The sequence below is a fragment of the Rana temporaria genome, assembly GCF_905171775.1.
Source record: "Rana temporaria chromosome 13 unlocalized genomic scaffold, aRanTem1.1 scaffold_258_arrow_ctg1, whole genome shotgun sequence".
NCBI lineage: Eukaryota > Metazoa > Chordata > Amphibia > Anura > Ranidae > Rana > Rana temporaria.
Genome location: NW_024404496.1, coordinates 250,769 through 276,405, shown reverse-complemented (window position 1 = coordinate 276,405; position 25,637 = coordinate 250,769). Strand labels below are relative to the sequence as shown.

Sequence of the window (25,637 nt, the reverse complement as noted above, 5' to 3'; positions counted from 1 at the left end):
GGCCAGTCCATCCCTGGTTCCCCGCCCCTTCCTGTCCCCTCCGAGGCAGCGCCCATAAATACAGTATATATTCAAATTACCAGGAGGGCCACATTAAACTGGAACGGGGGCCGCAATGGGCCCCCGGGCCGGATTATGGACATGCCTGCCCTAGGCTTATACTCGAGTCAATACGTTTTCCCAGTTTTTTTGTGGTAAAATTAGGTGCCTCGGCTTATATTCGGGTCAGCTTATACTCGAGTATATACAGTGGCCCAGATTCAAGAAGCTATTGCGCCCGCGCAACCATAGTTGCGCGGCGCAATAGCTGTTTTGCTCCCGCGTAGCGAATGCCCCTGATTCAGGAACATCGCTACGCGGACTGCAGCCTAGGATATGACAGACATAAGCCTCCTTATGCCTTCATATCTCAGGCTGCATTCTTGCGTTGGCCGCTAGGGGGCGCGGCCATTGTGATCGGCGTATAGTATGCAAATTGCATACTACCACCGATTCACAAAAGTTGCGCGGGCCCTGCGCACGCAAGGTACGGAGTTTCCGTACGGCGACTTTAGCGCAAGGTTGCTCCTGCTAATAGCAGGCGCAGCCAATGCTAAAGTATAGCCGCCCTTCCCGCTCGTGAAATTTAAATTTCACGTCGTTTACGTAAGTGATTCGTGAATGGCGCTGGACGTCCTTGCGACGTCATTTGCCGCAATGCACGTCAGGAAAGTTTCCCGACGGAGCATGCGCTGTTCGCTCGGCGCGGGAGCGCGCCTAATTTAAATGATTCCCGCCCCCGGCGGGATCATTTACATTAGACGCCCTTACGCCGGGCTAATTAGCATAGCGCCCGCGCAATTTACGGAGCTACTGCTCCGTGAATCGCGGGCAAATCGAAATATTTGCGTGGGCGCAGAGCAAAAATCGTTGCCCTTTGCCCACGCAAATATTGCGCGGATCTACCTGAATCTGGGCCAGTATATATATATATATATATATATATATGTAGCGCTACCCCCATAATTGGGGGTTCTAAGTAGGTTTTTAGCTATAAAAATGCTTATTTTTACATGTAGGAGCGGAATGTCAAAATCAACCCAGGCTGGAAGTGGTTAAAAAAAGCAATGCCCCAAGGAGACCATGTGATAGGGAGGAACCAGGAACAGTTAAAAGAGAAACTAATGTGTCCATGACGGAAAAAGATTACAAAAAATAAGAGAAAGAAATGGATTAGAACGCATGAAGTTCAAATATTTATTTGAAAGAGTAAGTAGACGTCTTTATCTTTAGTTTATGTATGCGCTGTTCAGATTATTTCTCGTGTTGTTATTATACGACTTATTTGGTTGTCTGTATATAAGGCCATGGATCACGCCCATACTCTAGGACATGTATTCTGCAGAGGGGTTGTGCAAAGCAGCTAACATGAAGCTATATTATTTCATACATAAAATGATACTAAACAGACAAATGCTAATTAACCACTTCCTTACTGGGCACATATACCCCCTTCCTGACCAGGTGAAATTTCAGCTTGTGGCACTGCGTCACTTTAACTGACAATTTTGCGGTCGTGCGACGTGGCTCCCAAACAAAATTGACGTCCTTTTTCCCCCCACAAATAGAGCTTTCTTTTGGTGGTATTTGATCGCCTCTGCGGTTTTTATTTTTTGCGCTATAAACAAAAATAGAGCGACAATTTTGAAAAAAAAAAACAATGGGCCAGATTCAGCTAGATCCGCGCAATATTTGCGTGGGCAAAGGGCAACGATTTTTGCTCTGCGCCCACGCAAATATTTTGATATGCCCGCGATTCACGGAGCAGTAGCGTGCGTGCGATATGCTAAATAGCCGGGCGCAAGGCTGCCTAATGTAAATGATCCCGCCGGGGGCGGGAATCATTTAAATTAGGCGCGCTCCCGCGCCGAGCGAACAGCGCATGCTCCGTCGGGAAACTTTCCCGACGTGCATTGCAGCAAATGACGTCGCAAGGACGTCATTTGCTTCTAAGTGAACGTGAATGGCGTCCAGCGCCATTCACGAATCACTTACGTAAACGAGGTGAAATTTAAATTTCACGAGCGGGAAGGGCGGCTATACTTTAGCATTGGCTGCCCCTGCTATAGCAGGAGCAACCTTGCGCTAAAGTCGCCGTACGGAAACTCCGTACCTTGCGTGCGCAGCGCCCGCGCAACTTTTGTGAATCGGTGGTAGTATGCAATTTGCATACTATACGCCGATCACAATGGCCGCGCCCCCTAGCGGCCAACGCAAGAATGCAGCCTGAGATATGAAGGCATAAGGAGGCTTATGTCTGTCATATCCTAGGCTGCAGTCCGCGTAGCGATGTTCCTGAATCAGGGGCATTCGCTACGCGGGAGCAAAACAGCTATTGCGCCGCGCAACCTATGGTTGCGCGGGCGCAATAGCTTCCTGAATCTGGCCCAGTAGTATTTTTTACTTGTTGCTATAATAAATAGCCCATTTTTAAAAAAAAAAAAACATTTTTTTTCATAGTCTAGCCGATACGTATTCTTCTACATATTTTTGGGGAAAAAAAATAAAAAAAATCGCAAGAAGCGTCTGGTTTGCGCAAAAGTTATTGCGCTTACAAAATAGGGGACAGAATTATTATTATTTTTTATTATTTTTTATTTTACTACTAATGGCGGCGATCAGCATTTTTTTCGTGACTGCGCGTAATGGCGGACACATCGGACACTTTTGACACATTTTTGGCGCCATTCACATTTATACAGCGATCAGTGCTATAAATATGCACTAATTACTTTATAAATGTGACTGGCATTGAAGGGGTTAACACTAGGGGGTGAGGAAGGGGTTAAATGTGTACCCTAAATTGTGTTCTAACTGTAGGGGGAGGGGGGGTGACTGGGGGAGGTGACCGATCTGTGTCCCTGTGTACAAGATACACAGATCGGTCTCCTCTCTCCCTGACAGGACGTGGAGCTCTGTGTTTACACCCCATCATTACACACAGAGCTCCACGTCTTGTCCCTGTAGCCGCTGATCGCGAGTCCCTGGCGGACATCGCGGCCGCCAGGCACTCGCATCGGCATCTCAGCGATGCGCCGCTGGATGCGCGCGCAGGCCGTGTTTTTACGGCCTGTTAGAGATTGAGAACCACCCCGCGGCCGTATAAAGTCGTACGGCTGTCGGGTAGTGGTTAATTCACATATATCATATACTGTATCATGCCACTGTATATTGTCTTTTTTTAAGGCCAAATTTTTAAACTTAAAGCTAAAATCTTTTTTTTTTTTACTAGAAAATTCCTTAGAACCCCCAAACATTATGGGCCAGATTGAGGTACATCGGCGTATCTTTGAGCGGGCGTAGCGCATCTCATATGCGCTACGCCGACGTAACATAGAGAGGCAAGCTGAGTATTCACAAAGCACTCGCTCCCATATTTACACCGGCGTAACGTAAATAGGCCGGCATAAGCCCACCTAATTCAAAGTAGGCAGGTAGTGGGCGTGATCTATTAAAATGAGTCGTGACCCCATGTAAATGCATGGCTGTACGAACGGCACATGCGCGCGCATGCTCAGAATCACGTTGCATATACTCCCTAAGATACGACGGCTCAATGCTTTCGACGTGAACGTAACCTACGCCCAGCCCCATTCACGTACGACTTACGTAAACGACGTAAAATCCGACGGCACTTCCGACGTCCATACCCTAGACGACTTATGCCTAGTACACACGATAGGATTTGTCCGCGGGTACGGTCCACCGGACCGTTTCCGCGGATAAATCCTCTGAGGATTTTGATCCGATAGAGTGTACACACCATCGGATCGAAATCCGCGCCGAATTCCCATCGCGATGACGTGTCGCGCCGTCGCCGCGATGATGACGCGGCGACGTGCGCGACGCTGTCATATAAGGAATTCCACGCATGCGTCGAATCATTACGACGCATGCGAGGGATGGGTTCGGACGGATCGATCCGGTGAGTCTGTACAGACCACCGAATCGATCCGCTGGACCCGATTCGAGCAGATAGATTTCTTAGCATGCTAAGAAATTTTTATCCGCTGGAAATCGGTCGGCCCGAAATATATCCGCGGATAAATATCCGCTGGATCGTACACACCAGCGGATCTATCCGCTGGAACCGATCCGCGGATCAATTTCAGCGGATCGATCCTCTCGTGTGTACGGGGCCTTAGACCAGCTATTTGGTGGTTTATCTTTACACCGGACGTACGCCTTACGTAAACGGCGTAGCTTACTGCGACGGGCGCAAGTACGTTCGTGAATCGGCGTATCTTGCTCATTTACATATTCGACGCGTAAATCAATGGAAGCGCCCATTGCGGCCAGAGGAAATATGCGCCCAAATACGACGGCGTAGGAGACTTACGTCGGTCGTAGGAAGCCAAAATTCAGGCGTATCTTGTACTGTGAATACAGCGCATAGATACGACGGCGCATCCGTGGACTTACGCGGCGTATCATTAGATACGCCAGCGTAAGTCTTTCTGAATCTGGCCCTATATTTTTTTTTCGATGCCCTAGAGAATAAAATGGCGGTCATTGCAATACTTTATTTCACACCGTATGCGGCATTACAAACGCAATTTTTTTTGTGGAAAAAATACACTTTTTTTTTTATTTAAAAAATAAGTAAACAGTAGCCCAATTTTTTTTTTCATATTTTGAAATATAATGTTACGCCGAGTAAATTGATAACCAACATGTCATCCTCAAAATTGCGCCCGCTCGCAGAATGGCACCAAAAACGTACTGACACTTCAAAATCTCCATAGGCGACGTTTGAAAAATGTCTACAGGTTACCAGTTTTCAGTTACAGAGGAGGTCTTTTGCTATAATTATTGCTCTCGCTTAAACGATCGCGGCGACACATGTGTGGTGCGAACACCGTTTACGTATGCGGGCGCAACTTAAGTATGCGTTTTCGCTTCTACGGGGTGCTTTCATTTTTTTTTCTTATTTATTTTACTTTTTATTTTATTTTTTACACTGTCTCTTTAACCACTTCCATACAGGGCACTTTTACCCCCTCCTGCCCAGCCCAATTTTCAGCTTTCAGCGCTGTCGCACTTTGAATGCCAATTACTCAGTCATGCAACACTGTACCCAAACAACATTTTTAGATTTTTTTTTCTTTTGGTGGTATTTAATCACTACTGGCCCATATTCAGGTAGATCCGCGCAATATTTGCGTGGGCAAAGGGCAACGATTTTTGCTCTGCGCCCACGCAAATATTTCGATTTGCCCGCGATTCACGGAGCAGTAGCTCCGTAAATTGCGCGGGCGCTATGCTAATTAGCCCTGCGTAAGGGCGCCTAATGTAAATGATCCCGCCGGGGGCGGGAATCATTTAAATTAGGCGCGCTCCCGCGCCGAGCGAACAGCACATGCTCCGTCGGGAAACTTTCCCGACGTGCATTGCGGCAAATGACGTCGCAAGGACGTCATTTGCTTCTAAATGAACGTGAATGGCGTCCAGCGCCATTCACGAATCACTTACGTAAACGACGTGAAATTTAAATTTCACGAGCGGGAAGGGCGGCTATTCTTTAGCATTGGCTGCCCCTGCTACAGCAGGAGCAACCTTGCGCTAAAGTCGCCGTACGGAAACTCCGTACCTTGCGTGCGCAGGGCCCGCGCAACTTTTGTGAATCGGTGGTAGTATGCAATTTGCATACTATACGCCGATCACAATGGCCGCGCCACCTAGCGGCCAACGCAAGAATGCAGCCTGAGATATGAAGGCATAAGGAGGCTTATGTCTGTCATATCCTAGGCTGCAGTCCGCGTAGCGATGTTCCTGAATCAGGGGCATTCGCTACGCGGGAGCAAAACAGCTATTGCGCCGCGCAACCTATGGTTGCGCGGGCGCAATAGCTTCTTGAATCTGGGCCACTGTTTTTTGGGGGGGTTTTTTTGCAACATAAGTGATAAAAGAGCAAAGATTCTGAAAAGAAAAAAAAAATTGGGCTGGGCTGCTTCTCTGATGAATGCTCTCCTTGCCCGGCCCGGTCAGTTTAGGTGGACGGTCATGTCTTGGTAGGTTTGCAGTTGTGCCATACTCTTTCCATTTTCGGATGATGGATTGAACAGAAGCTCCGTGAGATGATCAAAGCTTCGGAGATTTTTTTATAACCTAACCCTGCTTTATACTTCTCCACAACTTTATCCCTGACCTGCCTGGTGTGTTCCTCGGCCTTCATGATGCTGTTTGTTCACTTAGGTTTTCTAACAAACCTCTGAGGGCTTCACAGAACAGCTGCATTTCTACTGAGATTAAATCGCACACAGGTGCACTCTATTTACTAATTAGGTGACTTCTGAAGGCAATTGGTGCCACTAGATTTTAGTTCGGGGTATCAGAGTAAAGGGGGCTGAATACAAATGCCCCTCCCCCCACACTTTTCACATATTTATTTGTAAAAAAAATTTAAAAGCATTAATATTTGTCCTTCCACTTCACAATTATGTGACACTTTGTGTTGGTCCATCACATAAAATCTCAATAAAATACATTTAATTACATTTTTTTGGTTGTAACAGGAGAAAATTTGGAAAATTTCAAGGGGTATGAATACTTTTTTAACCACTTGCCGCCCGCCAATGACAGAGTGACGTCGGCAAAGTGGTTGTAGAATCCTGACTGGACGTCATATGACGTCCTCAGGATTCTGAGCCGCTGCGTGCCCCCGGGGGCGCGCATCGCGGCGATCGTTGTTGCGGGGTGTCAGTCTGACACCCCGCAACACCGATCTCGGTAAAGAGTCTCTCACGGAGGCGCTTTACCACGTGATCAGCCGTGTCCAATCACGGCTGATCACGATGTAAACAGGAAGAGCCGTTGATGGCTCTTCCTCACTCGCGTCTGACAGACGCGTGTAGAGGAGAGCCGATTGGCGGCTCTCCTGACGGGGGGGGTTCGCGCTGATTGTTTATCAGCGCAGCCCCCCTCGGATCGCCACATGGACCACCAGGGAAGCCCACCCTGGACCACCAGGGAAGTGGGCAAAAAAAAAAAAAAAGCTGGGAAAAAAAAAAAAAAGGCTGTAAAAAAAAAAAAAAAGCATTTAAAAAAAAAAAGATGCCAATCAGTGCCCACAAATGGGCACTGACTGGCAACATAGGTAAATCAGTGTCGCCCCAGTGTCCATCAGTGCCGTCCCACAGTGTCCATCAGTGCCGTCCCACAGTGTCCATCAGTGCCACCCCACAGTGTCCATCAGTGCCACTCTACAGTGTCCATCAGTGCCGTCCCACAGTGTCCATCAGTGCCACCCCACAGTGTCCATCAGTGCCACTCTACAGTGTCCATCAGTGCCGTCCCACAGTGTCCATCAGTGCCACCCCACAGTGTCCATCAGTGCCACTCTACAGTGTCCATCAGTGCCACCCCACAGTGCCCATCCATGCCCAGTGCCCACCTATCAGTGCCCATCTGTGCCACCCATAAGTAGCCATCAGTGCCACCCATAAGTGCCGCCCATGAGTGCCCATCTGTGCCGCCTATGAGTGCCCATCAGTGCCGCCCATGAGTGCCCATCAGTGCCGCCCATGAGTGCCCATCAGTGCTGCCTATGTGTGCCCATCAGTGCCGCCTATGTGTGCCCATCAGTGCCACCTATGTGTGCCCATCAGTGCCGCCTATGTGTGCCCATCAGTGCCGCATACCAGCGCCGCCAATCAGTGCCACCTCATCTGTGCCCGTCAGTACTACCTCATCGATGTCCATCAGTGCCATCTCATCGGTGCCCATCAGTGCCGCCATATGAGTGCCCGTAATTGAAAGAGAAAACGTATTTACAAAAAAATTAACAGAAAAAAATAAAAAAGTTTTTTTTTTATTCAAAATTTTCAGTCTTTTTTTAGTTGTTGCGCAAAAAAAAAAAATCGCAGAGGTGATCAAATACCACAAAAAGAAAGCTCTATTTGTGGGAAAAAAAGGACGCCAATTTGGTTTGGGTACAGTGTAGCATGACCGCGCAATTGCCATTCAAAGTGCGACAGTGCTGAAAGCTGAAAATTGGCCTGGGCAGGAAGGTGCGTAAGTGCCCCCCGGTATGGAAGTGGTTAAAGGCACTGTAGGTATTAAATGAATAGCAGTGCTGAAAACATAGTCAAAAATGTGTATTCATTTTTACTTTTTATCTCTTAGTGTTGTTACCGACCAAGTTTAAAGATGAAGACAGACACTATCATCTACAGTATATATTTTTGATGACCCTCCTGACCGGTAAGTTTATACGTTGATAATTCCTGCCAGAACTTGTGCGCTTAAAGCAGGTCAGGTCACAGGTTAATCAAGACCTAGCTGAAGATCACTCAGCAATATGTCATTATGTCAGCATGATCTTGGAAAATGTCTGTTATAAACATGTACACAAATTTCCTTGCATTTTACAAAAACACTGACAGATTTTATGATTTATTAAATATGAATATCTTTTTGTTTCTGCTTGCATCTGAGACCTGCCATTCTCTAACATCTGTATCCAACTATTCCCAAACACACTATATTGCCAAAAGTATTGGGACGCCTGCCTTTACACGCACATGAACTTTAATGGCCTCCCAGTCTTAGGGCTGGATTCAAAAAGCCCGGCGTAAATTTGTGCGGGCGTAGCGTATCTTAGGATGTCTCCAATCACAAGCAGGGGGCGGGGATTGTGCATTCCCGGCCAGGACAAGTACTGTCAATGAGTAAAGCGGTGATGTGGCGGCCTTTTTTCGGGGGTATCAGATTGGCCCGGAGGGTGGCTGTGCCAGTTTCATTCCGGGACACTGTATTGTCCTGGAATGAATGTGCCCGGGACAGACCTGCAAAATGCGGGACTGTCCTGGGAAATGCGGGACACATGGTCACCCTAGCGCTCCAAAAACGCACCAAAGAAGCTTGTGTAACCAAATCTTGGCAAATAGCCAGGAGCGTTTTTGGTTACGATTTTTGCTGTGATTCCAGAGAGTTTTGACGCTCGACAATCACAGCAAAATTGCACTGCGTTTGGGGTGCCTTTAACCTCCTTAGCGGTATCCCCAGGCGTGACTCGGGGTGGTTTTTGCATGCTAGGATCGGTATCCCCGAGTTACGCTCGGGGTAGATGTGCAGAGCCTGCAGCGGCGCGGCTTACCTTCTCCTGGTAAGTTACTTACCTTGTCCCTGGATCCAGCGATGCCACCCCGCTGTGTGAGCGAGCGGGTCCTCCTCGCTCGATTCACACAGTGCCGTGTGCCGCGGATCTCCGTTCCCTGCGACGTTACGACGCACGGGGGCGGAGAACGGCGCCAAATTCAAAAAAGTAAACAAACACATTACATACAGTATACAGTAATCTTATAGATTACAGTACTGTATGTAAAAAATACCCCCCCCCCTTGTCCCTAGTGGTCTGCCCAGTGCCCTACATGTACTTTTATATAATAAATAATGTAATTTCTGCCTAAAAACTGTAGATTGTCCAAAAGTGTCCCTTTATGTCAAAAATGGTTTTAGATCAGCTAGAAAACAGCGATAATAAATTATAATCACTTGCAGAATTGTGCGATAGCGATTTGTGGGGAAATTCGTCATAAAAAAATAAAAATAATGACAGCGACAATTCTGCAACTGAGCAAATTTCAGTGATTTTGAGTTCATTACATTATTGAATAATTTTTATTATAATTATATTATTATTTGTTATAATTATTTATAATTATTTTTATATATTATAATTTATAATTTTGTTTTTAAAAAAAAAATTCATACCCGGGATGCCTACTAGACTCTTGTTTGGACAGATTTAAGTGAGTTACCGTATTTATCGCGGTATAACGCGCTCTGGCGTATACTGCGCACCCCCAAAGTGGCCCCCAATCCTGTGGGAAAAAAAGATTTTTTGTTTTTTTGTACTTACAGTTTTGGTGTCTTGCGCGGCGTCCATCTGCGGCCTCGTCGGGTCCGGCGTCCTTCTGCGGCTTCGGGTGTCCTCTTCGGCGGGTCCGGCGTCCGTCTTCGGCGGGTCGGGCGTCCATCTTCGGCGGGTCGGGCGTCCATCTTCGGCGGGTCCGGTGTCCATCTTCGGCGGGTCCGGTGTCCATCTTCGGCGGATCCGGTGTCCATCTTCGGCGGGTCCGGCGTCCTTCTGCGGCGTCCTCCCGCTCGTTTCCCGCCACGACTTTGAATATAGCGAGCGCAGTACACTCGTGAATCTTCGGGCAGGCTTGGGCGCCTCTCGCACTGACGTCCTGTACGCTCAGGACGTCAGGACGTCAGTGCGAGAGGCGCCGAGACTGCCCGAAGATTCACGAGTGTACTGCGCTCGCTATATGCGGGCGCAGTATTCAAACTCGTGGCGGGAAAGCGGGTATCGGCGTATATCGCGCACCCACGATTTTGCCCTGATTTTCAGGGCAAAATAGTGCGCGGTATACGCCGATAAATACGGTATTTCTAAGAATTGCAGGCCTACAGTATAAAACGCCAAATTTCCTTGCAAATAATTGTACTGCTTTCAGCACCTTTTTTCTGAAAGAATCATACCGCCAGGGAGGTTAATGACCTTATAAAAAAAAATCATTTTTCACATCATGAAAAACGGTCATGTGTACGCGGCATCAGCGCTCACACTTTGAATGACAATTGCGCGGTCGTGCAACACTGTACCCAAATTAAATTTTTAGCATTTTTTCCCACAAATAGAGCTTTCTTTTGGTGGTATTTGATCACCTCTGCGGTTTTTATTTTTTGCGCTATAAACAAAAATAGAGCGACAATTTTGAAAAAAAATATATATTTTGTACTTTTTGCTATAATAAATATCCTTTTTTTTTTTAAACAATTTTTTTCCTCAGTTTAGGCCGATACATATTCTTCTACATATTTTTCGTAAAAAAAAATCGCAATAAGCGTTTGGTTTGCGCAAAAGTTATAGCGTCTACAAAGTCTGGGCCATATCGTCTACAAAATAGGGGATAGTTTTATGGCATTTTTATTAATATTTTTATTTTTTTACTAGTAATGGCGGCGATCTGCGATTTTTATCGATACTGCGACATTATGGCGGACACATCGGACACTTTTGACACATTTTTGGGACCATTGGCATTTTTATAGCAATCAGTGCTATAAAAATGCATTGATTACTGTAAAAATTTCACTGGCAGGGAAGGGGTTAAGGCCGCGTACACACGGTTGGACAAAACCGATGAGAATGGACCGAGGTTCAGTTTCATCGGTCCAAACCGACCGTGTGTATAGCCCATCGGCCAAAAATTTTAAAACATGCTTCAAAATCGAACCGATGCCCGATCGGTCCAAACCGATGGTTAGTACAGAAAGCATCGGTTCAAAGCCCGCGCATGCTCAGAATCAAGTCGACGCATGCTTGGAAGCATTGAACTTCGTTTTATTCAGCACGTCGTGTGTTTGACGTCACCGCGTTCTGACCCGATCGGTTTTTGGAACAATGGTGTGTACGCACATCAGACCATCAGGCCACTTCAGCGGTGAACCATCGGACCATTCTCAGCGGTTTGGAACGACCGTGTGTACGCGGCCTAACACTAGGGGGCGGGGAAGGGGTTAAGTATGTTCCCTGGGTGTGTTCTAACTGTAGGGGGGGTGGCCTCACTAGGGGAAATGACTGATCTTCTGTTCATACATTGTATGAACAGATGGTCAGGCATTTCTCCCCTGACAGGACCAGGAGCTGTGTGTTTACCCACACAGCTCCCGGTTCTCGCTCTGTAACGAGCAATCGCGGGTGCCCAACGATTGTTCGCGACCGCCGGTCACGCGTGTCGGCACCAGGGGGGGCACCTAGGGGTTTGCCTACATGGTTAAGGAGATATTTGCAGAAAAGCGGGCGCCGATGTCTATGGCGCATGCGCACTGTAGACAACGGCGCAGGCGCGGCGGCTCTTGAATGGGAGCCTGCCGGAAATGTGCGCATGCGCGGGCATCATGCCGTTCTGCGCGCTTGCGCAGGAGTGACGTCATTGCCACTCCAGCCAGTCATAGCGCCGGAGCGGGCGATACCGGGAAGTCATTCCGGGTAACATGGCGGCGACGGAGAACGTATCCGAGGACCGCTGCGGGGGCTTCGATCTAAGGCAAGTAATTGATAATGAGCTAGTATGCTAGTCATACTAGCTCATTATGCCTTTGCCTTGCAGGGTTTTTTTTTTCTAGGGGTATAAAACCGCTTTAAAGTGGTTGTAAACCTCAGACATGAGATATGAACAAAGCACATCCCTCTATAGCGTGTACTTGTCTCAGTCCAGAGACAGCAGATAAACAGGTACAACTTATGTAGGAGGATTTGTTTCATCTCTGTGTATCACCTGAGGCTGGTCCTCCCACTGGCCCAGATTCAGGTAGCTTTGCCCCTTTTTTACGGAGGCGCAGCGCACCGTTTTGCCGCTACGCCCACGTAAATTTCCTGCGCTACGCGCGTTTCGCTGAGCAGCAGCTCCGTAAATTGCGTGTGCGCACCGGAAAACTGCCCGGCGTAAGCGCACGCAATTTAAATGATCCCATAGGGGGCGTGGATCATTTAAATTAGGCGCGTTCCCGTGCCGAGCGTAGTGCGCATGCTCCGTCTGGAAACTTTCCCGACGTGCATTGCGGTAAATGACGTCGCAAGGACGTCATTTGCTTCAAAGTGAACGTGAATGGCGTCCAGCGCCATTCACGATTCACTTACGCAAACGACGTAAAATTTTAACTTCGCGACGCGGGAACGACGGGTATCCTTAGCATGTGCAGCCTTACGCGAAACCCGACGTACGCAAACGACGTAAACTGCGTACGCAGGGCTCGCGTAGGGTTGTGAATCGGCGTTAGTATGCAATTTGCATACTATACGCTGACCACAACGGGAACGCCACCTAGCGGCCAACGTAAGAATGCAGCTTAAGATATGACGGCATAAGGAGCCTTATGCCAGTCATTTCTTAGGCTGCCGTCGGCGTAATGAGCTTTCTGAATCAGGTGCATTCGTAACGCCGGCGCAAGTAAGCAATTGCTTCTTGAATCTAGGCCAGTGGGTATTGCGTAAGGTTTGTATCCACTTTCAGGTATTATTTCTAATTGTGCAAATAGTTTTTTTTTTTTAGAAATTTAATGTTAAGGTAGTATACTCTTTTTATTAACCAATGTTTATATTGCATACTAGGTGTTCATTGTGAACCGTATTGCAAAGATTATGGAGAAGGGCTAATAACAACAAATGAAGGAAGCGTGACTCTGCAAGTTAAAGTAATCGAAGAAATAGTAGAAATCCACTGGATTAGATGGGAAAACCAAAATGTTTTCTTCCATATCGTAAACTTTTGCAAATTTGAGAAATGTTGTTGTCAGATTCACCCGAAAGATTGCTGCAGAATGGAGAACAAAACTTATGAAAACAAACTCTGCTCCTGTCATATATCTTCACTGAGCTCTTCAATCACCTTCTGCAATGTAACCAGTAAAGACGAAGGATCGATCCTTGCCGATATTATTACCAAAAACAATAAAAGCAGGTGTAAATTTGATCTTCATATTCCTGGAGGTAAGCAAAACATTTTGTAGTCCTAAGAAAACGAAAAAAAAAAATTATACCTGCAGCAGTGGCGTCACTAGGGTTGGTGTCACCTGGTGCGGTAAAATATGGTGTCACCCCCCCCCCCCCCCAATAAAATGTTTCAAATATTTTTTACCCTACTGTTTGCTCTCTGTTCTCCTTTCTTCCCCTTTTCTCTCTCTCCCTATCCATCTTTCTTGTTCGTTCTATCCCTTCTTCTTTCTCTCCATTTTTCTTTGTCCCCTCCCCACACCTCTCTTTCTCCAGAACTGGAATTCACATCTCAGGAGCCTATAGGCCAGGGGCACCCGGGGCGGATCCAATATCTGGCACCCCCCCACGTTAAAATGTAAAAACACCCCACTGTGCCCCCTGCATACCTCTGCATCCTTCAATATCTTTCTGTTACTACTGTGTACCCCCTCTCCACTACTGCACCTCTGGACCACTTTACATTGCACAGCCCCCTGCACCTCTGGCCCCCTTTACATTACACAGCCCCCTGCATCACTGGACCCCTTTACATTACACAGCACCCTGCACCTCTGGACCTCTTTACATTACACAGCCCCCTGAATCACTGGACCCCTTTACATTACACAGCCCCCTGCACCTCTGGATCTCTTTACATTACACAGCCCCCTGCATCAATGGACCCCTTTAAAATTCACAGTACCCTGCATCACTGGACCCCTTTAAAATTACACAGCACCCTGTATCACTGGACCCCTTTACATCTCACAGCCCCCTTCACCTCTGGACCCTTTTACATTACACAGCACCCTGCACCTCTGGACCTCTTTACATTACACAGCCCCCTGCACCACTGGACCCCTTTACATCACATAGCCCCCTGCACCTCTGGACCCCTTTACATTACACAGCACCCTGCACCTCTGGACCCTTTTACATTACACAGCCACCTGCACCTCTGGACCCCTGCATGTTACACAGACCCCCTTCAGTGCAGACACACCCTCAGTGCAGACACCCCCCCCCCGTAGTGCAACCCCCCTCAGTGCAAATCTCCCCCTCAGTGCAAACCCCCTCGGTGCAACTCCCCAGTGCAAACCCCCCTTAGTGAAAACCCCCTCAGTGCAAACACCCCCTTAGTACAACCCCCCCTCAGTGCAAACACAAGTTTCGGTTTCATCCAAATGAATTGCTCGGTTCACACTGCTGCGACCCTCAAAGTTGTGTGAATTTGCATTGTGACTTGATGCAACTTCAATGCAACTTTGATATTTTGCAACCAGTGGCGGCCCATCCATTAGGGGCGCACGTGTACCACCCCACTATCCATGAGTCCGACCCCGAAGCACGTGATTAGAGCCAGAGGCTTGGGGCGCAGATAATATTCGTTATCGCCACACTAATCCTCCTCCCGGCCAATCAGGAAGCGAGTCTGAAACCCGTCACCTGATTGGCTAAAAGGACAAGCGATCCTATTGGACGCCTAGGAGGAGGAAAGAAGAGACGCACGGCAGAAGCATGGAGGACACAGGAGCCGCTGCCTGACCCACAGCTCGCCACTGTCACCCGCTGCCTGAACAGCCGCCCCGTCCCACAGGTCGCTGAAGTCACCCGCTGCCTGACCCGCCGCCCCGTCCCACAGCTCGGTGCTGTCACCCGCTGCCTGACCCGCCGCCCCGTCCCACAGCTCGCTGATGTCACCCACTGCCTGACCCGTTGCCCATCCCACAGCTCGCTGCTGTCACCCGCTGCCTGACCCATTGCCCATTTCACAGCTCACCTCTGTCACCCGCTGCTTGACCCACCTCTTTTCCCACAGCTTGCCGCTGTCAATCGCTGCCTGACCAACCTCTCTTCCCACAGCTTGCCGCTGTCACCCGCTGCCTGACCCGCCACACATCCCACAGCTCGCCACTGTCACCCGCTGCCTGACCCATTGCCCATTCCACAGCTCGCCGCTGTCACCCGCTGCCTGACCTGTCGCCCATTTCATAGCTTGCCGCTGTCACCCGCTGCCTGACCCACCGCACAACCCACAGCTCGCTACTGTCACCGCTTCCTGTCCCATTGCCCATTCCACAGCGCGCTGCTGTCACCCGCTGCCTGACCCATTGCCCATACCACAGCTCGCCGCTGTCACCCGCTGCCTTACCCACCTCTCTTCCCACAACTTGCCGCTGTCACCCGCTGCCTGACCCATTGCCCATTCCACAGCTTGCCACTGTCACCCGCTGCCTGACCCATTGCCCATTCCACAGCTCGCCGCTGTCACCCGCTGCCTGACCTGTCGCCCATTTCATAGCTTGCCGCTGTCACCCGCTGCCTGACCCACCGCACAACCCACAGCTCGCTACTGTCACCCGCTTCCTGTCCCATTGCCCATTCCACAGCGCGCCGCTGTCACCCGCTGCCTGACCCATTGCCCATTCCACAGCTCGCCGCTGTCACCCGCTGCCTGACCCACCTCTTTTCCCACAGCTTGCCGCTGTCACCTGCTGCCTGACCCACCTCTCTTCCCACAGCTTGCCGCTGTCACCCGCTGCCTGACCCGCCACACATCCCACAGCTCGCCACTGTCACCCGCTGCCTGACCCATTGCCCATTCCACAGCTCGCCGCTGTCACCCGCTGCCTGACCTGTCGCCCATTTCATAGCTTGCCGCTGTCACCCGCTGCCTGACCCATTGCCCATTCCACAGCTCGCCGCTGTCACCCGCTGCCTGACCCACCTCTTTTCCCACAGCTTGCCGCTGTCACCTGCTGCCTGACCCACCTCTCTTCCCACAGCTTGCCGCTGTCACCCGCTGCCTGACCCGCCACACATCCCACAGATCGCCACTGTCACCCGCTGCCTGACCCATTGCCCATTCCACAGCTCGCCGCTGTCACCCGCTGCCTGACCTGTCGCCCATTTCATAGCTTGCCGCTGTCACCCGCTGCCTGACCCATTGCCCATTCCACAGCTCGCCGCTGTCACCCGCTGCCTGACCCACCTCTTTTCCCACAGCTTGCCGCTGTCACCTGCTGCCTGACCCACCTCTCTTCCCACAGCTTGCCGCTGTCACCCGCTGCCTGACCCGCCACACATCCCACAGATCGCCACTGTCACCCGCTGCCTGACCCATTGCCCATTCCACAGCTCGCCGCTGTCACCCGCTGCCTGACCTGTCGCCCATTTCATAGCTTGCCGCTGTCACCCGCTGCCTGATCTGCCGCCCCTTCCCAGAGCGTGCCGCTGTCACCCACTGCCTGACCCGACACACATCCCACTGCTCGCCACTGTCACCCACTACCTGACCCGCCACACATCCCACAGCTCGCCACTGTCACCCGCTACCTGACCCATTGCCCATTCCACAGCTCACCACTGTCACCTACTGCCTGACCTCCCGCCCGACCCACAGCTCGCTGTTGTCACCTGCTGCCTGACCCGCCGCCTATCCCACAGCTTGCCGGTGTATTAATGACAAATTCAAAAAGGCACCAACATCCCTGGATAAGAAGTACTGTAGATACAGATGAGGTTTTTTTTTAGGGGATTTGTAGGGTAACAGAACACAAAAAAAACTGAGAAAGTTATATATAAAAACACATTTTATTAATACAAAGATTGAAGGTAAAAAGAAACAGGAACAACTTGTCTTTTGGTATGTCGCCCATAGAATTGTTATCTTTTTCTTATCACACATTTGATGACAGCTTGGTGGTTATCCCGACATGTTTCGCCACCATGGGCTTCCTCAGGGGATATTTTTACCAAAAATATACGTCACTATTTGGAAAACAAAACATCTTGTAATGTACTGTATTGGTGTACAATAACATTATACAAAACCAAAAACAGTTATTCAAATTAAAAATATAAATATTATTGTCTGCCATGTTGGTCACATCACTGCTTACCCAGAACAACTTCCCAATACCCTGGACAGGAGCAAAACAATGTTTCAAAATAATTAGTGGTCGATTTACTAAAGACAAATAGACTGTGCAATATCCGAATTAACAAAAACCCGTTTAACAAATTTTGAAAATTCGTAAATTCAAAAATTCTAAATTTGGAAATCTGAAATTTGAAAATTCGAAAAACGTGAAAATCTGAAATAATAACTAACTAATAATAACTATTACTATTAAATTATAGGTATTGGAATTTCCTTTAAAATTTGGCTGTTAGTGAACGTAGCAAATATGAATTTATCCAAAGTTACGAATTATTCGAAATAACAAATGCCATATCTAAACGAATGGGAGAGAGGAGAAAGAGAGAAATAATAAGGGAAAGAAGGTTAGAAACACGAGGATAGCACTCACATGGGCCACATCTGTAAATATATAAAGGAGGAAACAATCTCTAGCAGGTAGACATTGATGATCAGACTTTCAGGCCAAGGAAGTATGTTTTTAAAAAAATTATTTAATAGCATATAAATTTACAAACAATAATACAATATAATTTACAGTAATTGACCACTGTACGTTCCTCAGAAGTCCCCAACGCACGTTTCGCCGTGGGGCTTCTTCAGGACGAAGACGAGGAGTACATGATTAGCAGAAAGACAGAAAGTTATATGACGAATGGTCCTCCAGCGTATGCATCCAGAAGGCACATACGGCACAAGTAGAAAAACTTGAATTAGCCAAGAGAGATCAAAGCAAAAATCCGTAGGCTTGAAAATAAACGCCGCAGGAAAGATTCAAATAAACTATCATATATGATCCTGGGCCTGAAATCATATATGATAGTTTATTTGAATCTTTCCTGCGGCGTTTATTTTCAAGCCTACGGATTTTTGCTTTGATCTCTCTTGGCTAATTCAAGATCGTGGTTCATGAAAACTTTTACTCAAGCTCATTATTGACCTTGAACTTTTCTACTTGTGCCGTATGTGCCTTCTGGATGCATCCGCTGGACCATTCGTCATATAACTTTCTGTCTTTCTGCTAATCATGTACTCCTCGTCTTCGTCTTGAAGAAGCCCCACGGCGAAACATGCGTTGGCGACTTCTGAGGAACGTACAGTGGTCAATTACTGTAAATTATATTGTATTATTGTTTGTAAATTTATATGCTATTAAATAATTTTTTTAAAAACATACTTCCTTGGCCTGAAAGTCTGATCATCAATGTCTACCTGCTAGGTATTGTTTCCTCCTTTATATATTTACAGATGTGGCCCATGTGAGTGCTATCCTCGTGTTTCTAACCTTCTTTCCCTTATTCTTTCTCTCTTTCTCCTCTCTCCCCATTTCCCTCTTTTCTCTTTCCTGACTTCCCTTTCTCCCCCCCTCCTTTTTGAATCAATATAAACGAATGGAAGGTAACAAATTAATAATAATAAATAATAATAAAATCTTTTTATTATTATTAATTTGTTACCTTCCATTTGTTTAGAGGCGGCATTTGTTATTTCGGATAATCCGTAACTTTGGATAAATTCATATTCGTTAAATTCACTAACAGACAAATTTTAAAGGAAATTCCAATACCTATAATTTAATAGCTAGTTATTATTAGTTAGTTATTAGTTATTATTTTGAATTTATCAGATTTTATTTTTTTCGAATTTTCAGATTTTCTTTCTTATTTCTGAATTTCCAGATTTTCGATTTTCCAAATTTTTTAATTTACGATATTATTAGTTAGTTATTTACGAATTTTCTAATTTATTCGTTATTTACCAATTTTCTAATTTACGAATTTATGGATTTACGAATTGCGATCATAACGAATGACCCAAATATTTTTTTTTAAACGAATGAAACGAAAACCAACAAATATTTCGGCTGTGCACGTGTCTAGTGCGTACTCTCAAGCATAAAAGAATTGCGTAACATAATCTCCGCAAGTAGTCCTACACGGCAAAGACCACTTGACTTGACAACGCTGTATGTGGTGGCGTAACGTCCTGAGATGTCCATGTGACTTTAGGAAGTGACGTCACCACGTACGGCGTTACGGAAGTCTCGAACATGTGACACCTGTGACAGCAAATGAAAGCGGTCACGGGATCAGGCAGACCTTCTTGCCCCTTAGACGTAATAGCTCAGTTAAGGGGATACCAGGGCTGAGCAGGATGGGGTTAAAGTTGAATATTTATTTTTAAAGCCTATATCCGGGGGAGATCAAAAAGGCCACCCATGCAGTTGGGCAGCCCCCACACTGGCAGTTGGGCAGCCCCCACACTGGCAGTTGGGCAGCCCCCACACTGGCAGTTGGGCAGCCCCCACACTGGCAGTTGGGCAGCCCCCACACTGCAATGGTTACATGCTTGTTTAGGTCTAGGGGGCCACAAAAAGCAGTTTTTACTTACCCCGATCCTCCACTTCCATGGCAATTGTCTCTCTCCTCTACTCCGGTAAAGGACTGTCCTTTGGTACCAACACATCCAATGCAAGGCTACAGGCTCTAAAGGAACAAATATGTCATACTTACCTCCACTGTGCAGTTCGTTTTGCACAGAGTGTCCCCGAACCCGGTCTTCTGGGGTCCCTCGGTGGCTGTCTCGGCTCCTCCTCGCAAAAGCTTTCCACCTTCATGCGAGCTCGCATGGTGGAAAGCTTTTGCAAGCGCGCTCCCGTGATACAGCGGCGGGCATAGCCGCCGACTGTATCACTCGGCCCCGCCCCCCTTAATAGGATGCCGTAAGGTGAAAAAACATTTACCTTTACAACCCCTTTAATGACATCAGAGGACCTTGCGGCCGCCACAACATGGAGGAGAAGAGGCTTTGGGTACCTGGCTGGCTGTAAGCATTCTGCAGGCGTAGAGGATCGGGTAAGTATGACTGCTTTATGTGGCCAAGACCTAAAAGAGCATTTGACCCTTTCAGTGCAGGAGCGCTCCCTGGAGGTCAGTTTTAAAGCTAATTTTGCTGCAAAGCAGAGTTGAAGACCGATTTGGATATTTTGGGTGTTTTATTGAAGATGAAATTGTTGTTTTTGCTTTGAAATCAATTTTGATGCTCATCCCTGCTGCTGCAGTTATGAAAATGTCAAATATTATAATTATTTTTTTTCCTTCTAGAAAATGATGAACGAACTGAACCTCAAGACCACACAATACATATAGCAGTTATAATAACCGTCGTTATCATTGCCATCATTTTCATAATTGGTGGAGTAGTAGTATTCATCAAATTCAGGGTAAGATGTTAAATGTTCTGCCAGGGCATACCATACCAGAGTCATATACCAGAGTGACCTACCTGAGTCATATACCAGAGTGACCTACCTGAGTCATATACCAGAGTGACCTACCTGAGTCATATACCAGAGGGACCTACCTGAGTCATATACCAGAGGGACCTACCTGAGTCATATACCAGAGGGACCTACCTGAGTTATATACCAGATTTATATACCACAGTGCCCTACTAGAGTCATATACCGGTGTGACCTACCTGAGTCATATACCAGAGTGACCTACCTGAGTCATATACCAGAGTGACCTACCTGAGTCATATACCAGAGTGACCTACCTGAGTTATATACCAGAGTGACCTACCAGAGTCATATACCAAAGTGTATAGAAAAAAGCAGTGCAGCGCTTAAAGTAATAACAATAATAAATCAAGTCCAAACGGTGATCAAATCGGAGTGATAAAAGGTTAAACTGACTCTTAGAACCTCACAGAGGTATTCAGTTGTATGATCCTTAAAACCAGCAAACAGGTATCCTTAAAATAGAAGTACAAGCCGCTCACCTGAACGAATGGACCTGTGTGTGAGCAGGGGGGGTTGTTAGGTTCACCGGTGACTCCTAAACTATTTCTCCAGAGGACTCCAAACGGTAGATCGTCGTCCGATAGACTCTCTCATGGAATGGTGTCATGGAAAAATATAAAACAGACACATAGTGCTCTCCGAATGGTCTCAAAGGTAATAAGATTTATTTAAAAAGGGGGTACTCACAAATAAAGCACTATATCCTAGTGCATGGAAAATGAGTGTACAACGATAATAAAAAGACCAGATAGGTGGCTGTCCTGACATCAAACCAAAGCCCCTCGCACGCGTATCGTCCTAGGGTGCAGGACTTTTTCAGCGCATAAGGGGCTAGTATGTCAGGAATCAATATATAAAGCAGCTAGACCTAATCAAGCCAATTAAAAGAGCTCCGCCCCCCGAGTTATAAAAAACGCCCACCTCCAAGTATTGGAGAGAGCCAGCACAATTAGGAAAGTAAATGTCAAAGACAAAGAACAAATAAATAAACCTGCAAGTGTCAAAATATTGAAAGCAGAGCAAACATTTCTAAAATGCAAAAAGCAGCCAATAATCATTAAGGTAATATAGCAAGATCACATGAAAAGGGGTGCAGATGGCCAATCAGCTAAGATATGATGGCGGGTATTTACCTGATGATAGCTCATGTTTATCCCCCAAAAAAGACGTTACAAACGATAAGGCATAGGGAGATGTACAAACCATGGCGTCATACACGGCGTCCTCCATAGAGCACGTGACCAGACTTGGTCACATGACTCACCGTGGCCATGGTAATCGACTGGACGCCAGGCATCAGCATACACGCCCATCGTGGGCGGCAGCCTGTGCAGTGCTTTATTTGTGAGTACCCTCTTTTTTAATAAATCTTATTACCTTTGAGACCATACGGAGAGCACTATGTGTCTGTTTTATATTTTTCCATGACACCATTCCATGAGAGAGTCTATCGGACGACGATCTACCGTTTGGAGTCCTCTGGAGAAATAGTTTAGGAGTCACCGGTGAACCTAACAACCCCCCCTTTTCTGAGGGAACAGCGCATTTGACCTGCTGCTCACACACAGGTCCATTCGTTCAGGTGAGCGGCTTGTACTTCTATTTTAAGGATACCTGTTTGCTGGTTTTAAGGATCATACAACTGAATACCTCTGTGAGGTTCTAAGAGTCAGTTTAACCTTTTATCACTCCGATTTGATCACCGTTTGGACTTGATTTATTATTGTTATTACTTTAAGCGCTGCACTGCTTTTTTCTATATGCTACATTTGAGGACTCTATTGACCTACAGTGTCCAGCTGCTCTGTTAACTGTTTTGTTTCCGTTGCGCAGTTTGTTTTTTCTGTTTTTTATATACCAAAGTGACCTACCTGAGTCATATACCAGAGTGACCTACCTGAGTCATATACCAGAGTGACCTACCTGAGTCATATACCAGAGTGACCTACCAGAGTCATATACCAGAGTGACCTACCAGAGTCATATACCAGAGTGACCTACCAGAGTCATATACCAGAGTGACCTACCAGAGTCATATACCAGAGTGACCTACCAGAGTCATATACCAGAGTGACCTACCAGAGTCATATACCAGAGTGACCTACCAGAGTCATATACCAGAGTGACCTACCAGAGTCATATACCACAGTGACATACCAGAGTGACCTACCAGAGTCATATACCAGAGTGACCTACCAGAGTCATATACCAGAGTGACCTACCAGAGTCATATACCAGAGTGACCTACCAGAGTCATATACCACAGTGACATACCAGAGTGACCTACCAGAGTCATATACCAGAGTGACCTACCAGAGTGACCTACCAGAGTCATATACCACAGTGACATACCAGAGTGACCTACCAGAGTCATATACCAGAGTGACCTACCAGAGTGACCTACCAGAGTCATATACCACAGTGACCTAACAGAGTCATATACCACAGTGACCTACCTGAGTGACCTACCAGAGTCATATACCACAGTGACCTACCAGAGTCATATACCACAGTGACATACCACAGTGACCTACCAGAGTCATATACCAGCCATCCATCTTTAACTACTTGCCATCCTGGCCATTTCTGACACTTTGCTCCTATATGTAAAAATGTACTTATTTTTTGCTAGAAAATTACATAGAACCCCCAAACATAATATATTCACTGCTCAAAAAAATTAAAGGAACACTTTTGAATCAGAACTCCTGGGATATTGATCTGGTCAGTTAAGTAGCAGAGGGGGGAGGGGTGTATACAGAGGGGGGAGGGGTGTATACAGAGGGGGAGGGGTGTATACAGAGAAAGAGGGTGTATACAGAGGGGGAGGGGTGTATACAGAGAGGGAGGGTGTATACAGAGGGAGAGGGTGTATACAGAGGGGGAGGGGTGTATACAGAGAGGGTTGTTAATCAGTTTCAGCTGCTTTGCTGTTAATTGAAATTAACAACTGGTGCACTAAATGGGCAGCAATGAGACGACCTCCAAAACAGGAAGGGTTTTTCAGGTGGAGGTGTCTGACATTTTTTTTCCCCTACTCTTCTTTTCTGACTGTTTTTCACTAGTTTTGCATTTGGCTAGGGTCAGTGTCACTACTGGTAGCACAAGGCGATATACTTGGACCCTATAAAGGTTGCATAGGCAGTCCAACTCCTCCAGGATGGCACTTCAATACGTGTCATTGCCAGAAGGTTTGCTGTGTCTCCCAGCACAGTCTCAAGAGCATGGAGGAGATTCCAGGAGACAGGCAGTTACTCTAGGAGAGCTGGACAGAGCCGTAGAAGGTCCTTAACCCATCAGCAGGACCGGTATCTGCTCCTTTGTGCAAGGAGGCGCAGGATGAGTCCTGCCAGAGCCCTACAAAATGACCTTTCAGCAGGCCACTGGTGTGAATGCCTCTGACCAAACAATCAGAAACAGACTTCATGGGGGTGGCCTGAGGGCCCGACGTCCTCTAGTGTGCTCTGTGCTCACTGCCGGACACTGTGGAGCTCGATTGGCATTTTCCATTGAACACCAGAATTGGCAGGTCCACCACTGGTGCCCCATGCTTTTCACAGTTGAGAGCAGGTTCACCCTCAGCATATGTGACAGAAGTGAAAGGGTCTGGAGAAGCCACAGAGAACTTTATGCTGCCTGTAACATCGTTCAGCATGAGCGGTTTGGTGGTGGGTCAGTGATGGTCTGGGTTGGCATATCCATGGAGGGACGCACAGACCTCTACAGGCTACACAATGGCACCCTGACTGCCAATAGTTATCGGGATGAAATCCTTGGACCCATTGTCAGACCGTACGCTGGTGAAGTGGGTCCTGGGTTCCTCCTGGTGCACGACAATGCCCAGCCTCATGTAGCGAGAGCATGCAGCCAGTTCCTGGAGGATGAAGAAATTGATACCATTGAATGGCCTCCATGCTCACCTGACCTAAATCCAAAAGAACACCTCTGGGACATTATTTTTCAGTCCATCCGGTGCCGCCAGGTTGCACCTCAGTCTGTTCAGGAGCTCAGTGATGCTCTGGTCCAGATCGGGGAGGAAATACCCCAGGACACCATCCGGCGTCTCATTAGGAGCATGCCCTGATGCTGTCAGGCACACATACAAGCACTTGGGGGGAGGGGCATACAAACTACTGAGGACCATTTTGAGTTGTTGCAATTAAATTTCAGCAAAATGGACGAGCTTGCTGCATCATTCTTTCACTTTGATTTTCGGGGATTCTTTGAATTCAGCCCTCTGTAGGTGGATAATTTTCATTTCCATCAAATGATGTGCCATCCTTTCATTCCTAACACATTACCCCCTCCATATCAGTATAGATCCCAATACATTACCCCGTCCATACCAGTATAGATCCCATCACATTACCCCGTCCATACCAGTATAGATCCCAACACATTACCCCGCCCATACCAGTATAGATCCCAACACATCACCCCGTCCATACCAGTATAGATCCCAACACATTACCCAGTCCATACCAGTATAGAGCCCAACACATCACCCCGTCCATACCAGTATAGATCCCAACACATTACCCAGTCCATACCAGTATAGATCCCAACCCATTACCCAGTCCATACCAGTATAGATCCCAACACATTACCCAGTCCATACCAGTATAGATCCCAACCCATTACCCAGTCCATACCAGTATAGATCCCAACACATTACCCCGTCCATATTAGTATAGATCCCAACACATTACCCCATCCATACCTGTATAGATCCCAACACATCACCCCGTCCATACCAGTATAGATCCCAACACATTACCCAGTCCATACCAGTATAGAGCCCAACACATCACCCCGTCCATACCAGTATAGATCCCAACACATTACCCAGTCCATACCAGTATAGATCCCAACACATTACCCAGTCC

At 47.3% G+C, this 25,637-nt stretch overlaps 1 protein-coding gene across 1 annotated transcript in view; it reads left to right on the top strand.

Moving 5' to 3' along the window:
- Nucleotides 1–1,141: 1,141 nt before the first annotated feature.
- The window catches only part of LOC120921998, a 62,103-nt gene continuing 37,607 nt past the window's right edge, over nt 1,142–25,637 (top strand). Inside the window, exons 1-4 of the mRNA XM_040334528.1 lie at nt 1,142–1,248; nt 8,164–8,241; nt 13,163–13,540; nt 20,552–20,670. Of these exons, the coding sequence (XP_040190462.1) occupies nt 1,248; nt 8,164–8,241; nt 13,163–13,540; nt 20,552–20,670 (576 nt within the window). The 5' untranslated portion in view covers nt 1,142–1,247. The remainder of the gene's footprint in view (nt 1,249–8,163; nt 8,242–13,162; nt 13,541–20,551; nt 20,671–25,637) is intronic.